We start from the raw sequence: 7340 nt of genomic DNA, 5'->3' as shown, positions 1-7340 counted from the left end.
CATACATAATTAAGCTCAAAAGAAGCTGGCTCTACAACTTAAAAAATAATAAAAAGAAGAAATAAAGTACGAAATGGTCCTCCTTTTGAGGACTGCAGTAATGTGTTCATATTGATCATGGGGCCACAATTAGGCACCACTATAGCAAGAGAGCATCAAGAACAATTTTAAGCTTAAAAATACTCGTTTCTAGTTTAGATCCCTCGGGGTTGGCTCAGCTGGTGCTGGGGTCGCCTAGTTAGGTCCTGATATCGTATGGTTGGGTTCGATTCCTTCTATCGTCTTGTGTTTCTTGGGGGACAGGAGTACAAGTATAGGGAGATTAGTTTGATCGAAAGTTGGAACACTCTCTGTGTTGAAAAAAAAAAAAAAAAGTTTAGGCCATACATTTATATCACTTCCACTAACAATGCACTTGAAAAACTTTGATATGTTCTGGTAAAAAGCATGTGTTGGCATGTTTTATTTGCATTCTAGTTTTCTAGATGGGCATCCTACCAACTTCATCAATTGATTGGCTTTGCAAGTCCAAAAGAAATGTTAATGCGATCTCTATCAAGCTTTATTTGATTCCTCCATCAATTTTTCTTTTCTATTGTTAGGATCAAGTACAATTAGTTGGAACCCCATTGTAAATAAATTACTCATTTACATACTAAGAAAGTCATTTATCTTTAATAGATGCTTCTCATAACAACTTTATTCGTTAAAACTGAAGCGTCACACGAATTATTTAACTAAAACATATGCCAAAGTTTAATTTTAGGAGTACATTTTCATAGTGGATAACCTTTTTATAAGAAAATATCTCGCCCCCCGTAACATCAAGCACCAAATAAAAATACTTTTAATATAATAATATCTAGTAGTTAATTCACAATATTCATTAAACTAAAATTAAATATCTACAGAATTTTAATTTTACAAGCACATTTTCATAGTGAATATAACCTGGCTGTACAAAAGAAAATATTTCGCCTGTAACATCAAGCACGAGCGCACCAAATGCAATACAATAATATCTAGTTAATTCACAATATTCAAACAACAATTTCTTTTCTGATATATAAAAATAAACAATAAATGAGTAGCCCACTTCCTATTGTGCTTATCAATCCGTCCCTCATCTACCTGCACTAAAATTGGAAGGAAAAAAAAAACATATGAGTAAATGGGTTACGGGGGAAGGGAGTGTAAGTCAGAGGTCTCGGGTTCAGATCCTCCTGCTTACACTAAAATAAAAAATTTTAAAAAAAACTATTTATTCAAGAATTTGTTATCCATGCGCAGAATTAGAATTTGGGCACCCGGTTCGGATACATTCAAAGTTCGCAGCTCATTTCAAGCAGGAATTATGCTTTACGGCCCAAAGCCCACGTAGATTATCAGAACCGAACCCACAAGCCAATTGTGAAATATAAGCCCATGGCCACAGGTCGAATTCGAACTCCAAAATTCGGACCTAGATTAGTAGAACCCGATGATCTGCTTACGGGGCTTAGCGTGAGAACAAACAACCGTGACCCAAAACCATCAACTGTGGGTAAGAATATTAAATCCCAGAAAATCTAGCCTTTCTTCTTCTTTTGTCGGAGATTGAGAACTTCAGAAGAAAATCCAAAACCCATCGAGCACCCAAACTTTTTTACGCCTAGGTAAATTTTCTTATTTACTGATTTTTTTTTTCAATTCGACACGCATAGTTGATTTTCTGGGACATATATATATATATTTTCATTGATTGCGTTCTGGATCTATTATACCTTAGATTGTTACCTAAAAAAAATTATACCCTAGATTTTTTTTTTTTTTTTTGAGAGCGGTAATAATCGATCGAAATAGAAATTGAATTCCAGAAATGTTGAATTTGTGTTCGAAATTTGAGGTTCTTTTTTGGTTGTAAATTTAAGTATCTCGTTTTCCTGTGGTAAATTTCGAGGAACATAAGTAGGGAAGTAGTCTTAACCTAAATAGGAGAACTGCCAGAGTTGGGTTGGAAGAACTGTTATACATATAAAGAAATAATTCTCAGCTGAAAAGGAAAAAATCTCCATACCCCTCAAATTTAAGTGAAGAACTGTTATAAGAATAATTCAAGCTCAGAACACATGGTTTTCTGTTGAAATGACTGTCTAGATTGAAATGCTTGGGAGCTGATGTTTGTATTCACATGTATGTCCTTATCCATGTGGTTGATGTGGAATTATATTGGAAGATGACTCGATGCTTTGCACAGTTGATTTTTTCAATCACAATTTAATGCCTTGCAGAGGGGTGTAATTAAGTCCAAATTCACACTCCGCATAAGTCAATGACAATGCTCTTTTCCTTTTCCATCTCCCTCCAGTTTTCTATGTATTTTTGGTGGTCAGAGATATGCGAGTGGCTTATTTTTAGCCTTGCACTTGATGGAATGTGACATTCTTGTAGGACAAATTAGATCAGGAGAGTAGATTTATGTCTAATAGTTGTTGTTGGTGTTCTGCTGTCTTGTAAATTTATGTTCGTCAGATTGTTCCCGACATGTTGCCATTAAAAGCTTGTGTCTATGCATTGATGTGTATGCACTACCATTTTTTTGGGAGACGTATATGTGTTTTATTATCTTTTGAAGTTTTCCATTTTTGGAAATTTAGATTCTGAAGCAGATTCTGGGGGTGTTCATGTGTGTTGATTATTTCGTTCTTTCTGTGTTGCCTAGGCGTACAAGACAATGGATGATAGATGGTACAGTGGTAAACAAGAGATGCGAGTTAGAGATAGAAGAGAAGACGAGGTACTCATTCATTCATTATGCAGATCCTATGTTTTCTTTTATAGATCATATAGAATCCTATTTATTAAAAGACTTCCTTTTTGTCCTTTTACCTCATTTGAATTTATGGTTCACTATGCTAGCCCACCAAAAATGGGAAGTCAGAACAGATTCTTTCAAGAACTGATATGTGGAATGGTTTTGCATAATTTATCGTCAAGTTATTTCTAGGGTCTATGAGGTTTTCAGGTTCTTTTTGTCAAAAATATTTTTATGCTCATGATGGAGTTCAGTAAATGCTTTTTTATTGCAAGGTTGAGATTTTCCGTCTTGCATATGCAAATTTCATCTACTAGTATACCTTTTGCTATTCTGTATTTGTCTGAGAGTGGATAGTTTTCCTAATCCCTTTGTTGCATTTTTTTGGTTTTAACCTTGTATTTTAAAATTTGTCTGATTTTGGGATAATCAATGTCAAGATGATCTTCAGTTTAATTACATGCTTTATTTTTGTCTGGCAGGCACATCAGGCTTCTGTTCTTGAGGATCTTGCAGATGATTTTCGTCTTCCAATTGATCATAGACCAACAGAGAATGTGGATCTAGATGGTGTGGAACAAGCATCTTTAGACACTCAGTTGACATCATCTAATGTTGGATTCAGGCTTCTCCAGAAGATGGGATGGAAAGGGAAGGGACTTGGAAAGGATGAGCAAGGTATAGCTTGTGGTAGAATGCCTGTTTATACATGTTGCACAACATAAATCTAAGTGTTTCAGGTTATTATCCTATTACCTTTGTGTGGAAATCATCTTTTCTTTGGAATATGAGTTCTGTTAGATCCAGCATGTGCAGTTCTTTATTAGAAATCTGACAAGATGGATTTTTTGTTGTAGAGATTGCAGCTAACGTCAAAAGAACTGGGTGATTTTGTTTGAAACAGTATATATTGAACTTCCATTGTAATGTTACGAATTGTGGAATATGTTATGTATTGTCTCACGTTTCAAGTGCTAACCCTATTAAATTTAGGACTTAATTCTAGCATATCCTTTTAGCTCAGGATAGGTTGGTTGTGTGCAAGTCAGCTCATCATATTTACAACAATCACCATTTTGCCTTCTTTTATTTTTAACATCAATTTTGTAAAACTTTTCTCTTTAAAGGATATTTTGTAGAGATGAAGTCGGTTTTGGGTATTTTGACAGCAGATATTTGCAACCTCGTAACAGACTATATGTTCTCATTATTAGCAATGCTGATGACTAGCCGGGTCCCATTTTTGCATTAGGTGTTTGAATCCTGCTTAAATGAAATTTTTTATTTGGTTCTCTCTTAAGGGTTTGCAGAATGTGGAAGTTCATCTGGAACCTTCTCTGCTTCTTGTTTCATGGCTTTCTGGAGTGTCATATTTACCATTATTGCTATCCTGTTACCTAATATCATGTTCACGTCTTCTGTATAAGCAGGCATAATTGAGCCCATAAAATCTGGTATAAGAGACCCAAAATTAGGGATTGGAAAACAAGAAGAAGATGATTATTTTACAGCAGAGGAAAACATCCAGCGAAGAAAGTTGGATGTTGAGGTTGAGGAGACTGATGAACTTGTTAAGAAACGGGAGGTATGCCATTAAAGTTGTCAGTAGTGGTAAATATTTTCAATAAGAGATAATTCGAGTTGATGCTTTACTTTCTCTGAAACATACATCTAATAACAGAAGGCAGCATATAGCATATATGTGTGTCTTTTGATGGGAATGGTATATCATATGCGAACATCAACTTTGGAAGGTCTTGAGAATTTCGTGCAGTTTTTATTACCTGGTGGCTTCTACTGCCTGCTTCCTGCACATTGAAAATCCAGGTTATAGCAGAACGTGAGCAGAAAATTCAAACTGAAGTGAAAGAAATTCGCAAGGTGTTCTTTTGTGATCTCTGCAACAAGCAATATAAATTGGCAATGGAATTTGAAGCACATCTAAGCTCATATGACCACAACCACAGAAAGGTTGTAGTCTTTCTTCAGCTGATTCACTACTACTTGTTCATTGGGTTTGTTGTTCTTATTGCACTCTTCTTGCCTGTCTGAATCTCATCTTCTTTTTTTGTGTCAAATCCAGAGGTTCAAAGAGATGAGGGAAATGCATGGAAGTAGCAGTCGTGATGACAGGCAGAAAAGAGAACAACAACGTCAAGAGAGAGAAATCGCAAAGTTTGCACAGATGTAGTTTCGTTGATCTCCCTTTTTTCTCTTGAGGGATTCTCTTTTGTTATTTTTGGGTGGGGAGAAGAGGTTAATCGGCGATATCTGTTGATGGCTAACTCTATCTAATACCACCCCAGGGCTGATGCACAGAAGCAGCAGCAGAAGCATGAGGAACCTGGTAGCAACCCAGTCTCTGCTGCAGTGAAAAGTGCTACTGCACTTGCTGATCAGGACCAGAGGAAGGCTTTGAAGTTTGGATTTGCTGCAAAAGGCAGCACTTCAAAGGTACTTTGAGAGTTGAATGTCAACCTTTTTCCCCCTTTTCTTAACTACAACGTGCTATTGGTTTAACATTAGTCCCACTTGTCAGAAATTCAGAAATGTAATGATATACCAGATTGACTTGATAAACCAACCTTCTCACCCTTTGTTTCAATTCCCCCCCCCCCCCCCAAAAAAAAAAGAAGTAGAGAGTCGACAGAGTTTTCAAAGATCTTAGTTCTGGTTGTGCAGAAACGACTGATGTTTTAAAAGAGAGATAAAGTTAGCTTTTAAAACATGAACAAATGGTGATACCCAATTATGCAATTTCATTCTAGTGTCTCTCTACATTTTGTCACCGTCATTTATTACCCCTTAAAATTCATTTTATCGGTTTTGATAATCCTTTGTGGGAATGAAGAAGAAAAGAGATAAAATTTGATAGAAGAGTTTAAGTAATATCATCTTTTGCAAAGGATTTTCTCGAAACTGCTCGCGCAGATTGATGACAGATAGAGATTTGATAATCAACTACTTGTAATGATTGATTAGCAAATTGATTAGAGGTTAGAAGCCATTTTTGTACTTTTCACTGATATGCTAGTTTTATTTGAAGGACAATTTGTTGCTCCAGAAACGAGATTTCTAACTAGAATCTTGAGTAGGCAGAAATGCCTAAACTGCTGCTTTTTTTTTTTTTGGCTGAAATTGTCAAATTATGCTTCCCCATCCTCATATCCAGGCATTTTAGTTATGTTTTAAACGTGCTGATTATTTATGGACTCTGCTTATCCTTTATATGTTGTTTTTGTTTGAAGCAGAACTTGGTTAAAAGCGCCACGAAAAAGCCAAAAGTACCAGTTGCTTCAGTTTTCAGCAATAACAGTGATGAGGAGTAGAGGAAACGAGAGTATTTTGGAGGAGGAAATTGTGGTAGATGAGTTTCCTTGATCGAGTACCGTTCTGTATTTCCTGGTGCTCTGTAATTGTGATTTGTGCTATTGTTGACTTTTGTTGTAAAATGTGTTATATATGGATCTTTTAGTATAATCCGGACATTTAATTTTGCACTGCATGACATTGTTTTAAATGGCATTGTCTGGTTATCAAACACTGTTTTTTTTTTAAAGTGTCTTTGAATAGTATTTTAAGCTTTTGATGATTGAAACTTAAATTTGGAAATTTATGATCTGTTACCTCAAATGTCTACACTTGATGCAAATAGCAGGTGTAATAAGTTTACTATGGTCAAGTTTTGTACAGGTGGTATGCACATATATTTAGGATTAATCACTCAGTATTGAATAAATGATAATTATGTGAAATTTTAAATTTTAAATTTAATTTTTTACACGTGTATAATAAATTTAACAGTAACAACATATAGACTAGAGGTGGCAATTTGGATCGAGATCCATTTATCCATCCATATAATCCATAATTAAATGAATTTGGATTATCCATTTATGATATTGGTTTTAAATGGATAACTAAAGTAAAATCATTAAATTAAATGGATTTATATGGATTATCCATAAAAATCATATATATCTATTTATTTAAAAACCAAATAAAAGTAGCCAATCATGATCAAAACTTGCAAGCAAGAAATATATGACAGTGTAGTCCTCCATGCTCCCCAATCATGCGGCGGACCGCATCAATGAACTCAATTTTAACCTTCCCTCCTATTCCTAACTGGGTTCCCTCACTGTTTCTTTAATTTAAACCCAGAAAATTTTCCAATCACTGGTTGTATTTGAAAGAATATTATAAATTTTTTGTGACATGACGTGTATGAGATAAAAAAAATTAAAAATTATATTTATGATATAGGTTAAATAACATTTGAAAATTTTATTTATAAATTACGGTAACCAAATTAGACCAATTGTTCTTAAATTAGACCAAAATACTACCTAAATTCTTAAATAAAAAATCTAAGTATTTTGCCATCTTTCTCATCCAACGACACCTAAAATTTACGAGTACATAAAAAAGTATCTTCATATTACAAGAAATGGTAATACAAAAAAAAAGTAACCAAAATATTTAAATGGATTATAAATGGATAATTGGTTTTTATTTAATCCATTTAGATCCATCCATTTAGATC

The 7340-nt window shown here is 34.5% G+C and overlaps 1 protein-coding gene across 1 annotated transcript; it reads left to right on the top strand.

Annotated features, from left to right (window-relative positions):
* Positions 1 to 1497: 1497 nt before the first annotated feature.
* On the top strand, positions 1498 to 6335 carry LOC113727883 (uncharacterized). Its single transcript, XM_027252270.2, has 8 exons — positions 1498 to 1655; positions 2702 to 2776; positions 3277 to 3472; positions 4225 to 4379; positions 4622 to 4765; positions 4878 to 4981; positions 5101 to 5248; positions 6046 to 6335. The coding sequence occupies exons 2-8, from the start codon at positions 2714 to 2716 to the stop codon at positions 6121 to 6123; spliced, it is 888 nt and encodes a 295-aa protein (XP_027108071.1). The 5' UTR covers positions 1498 to 1655; positions 2702 to 2713; the 3' UTR covers positions 6124 to 6335.
* The last annotated feature ends 1005 nt before the right edge of the window (positions 6336 to 7340 follow it).

The sequence above is a fragment of the Coffea arabica genome, chromosome 2c, assembly GCF_036785885.1.
Source record: "Coffea arabica cultivar ET-39 chromosome 2c, Coffea Arabica ET-39 HiFi, whole genome shotgun sequence".
In the NCBI taxonomy this organism is placed as follows: domain Eukaryota; kingdom Viridiplantae; phylum Streptophyta; class Magnoliopsida; order Gentianales; family Rubiaceae; genus Coffea; species Coffea arabica.
The sequence above is the reverse complement of the archived record's forward strand: the minus strand, read 5'-3'. Positions and strand labels throughout refer to the sequence as shown.

Excerpts from the sequence above, each read along its gene's own strand:
- LOC113727883 (XM_027252270.2), top strand. The coding sequence starts at position 2,714 with ATGGATGATAGATGGTACAGTGGTAAACAAGAGATGCGAGTTAGAGAT. Across the intron at positions 2,777-3,276 it reads GAGATAGAAGAGAAGACGAG|GCACATCAGGCTTCTGTTCT; the intron begins GTACTCATTCAT and ends TTTGTCTGGCAG. Across the intron at positions 4,766-4,877 it reads ATGACCACAACCACAGAAAG|AGGTTCAAAGAGATGAGGGA; the intron begins GTTGTAGTCTTT and ends TGTCAAATCCAG.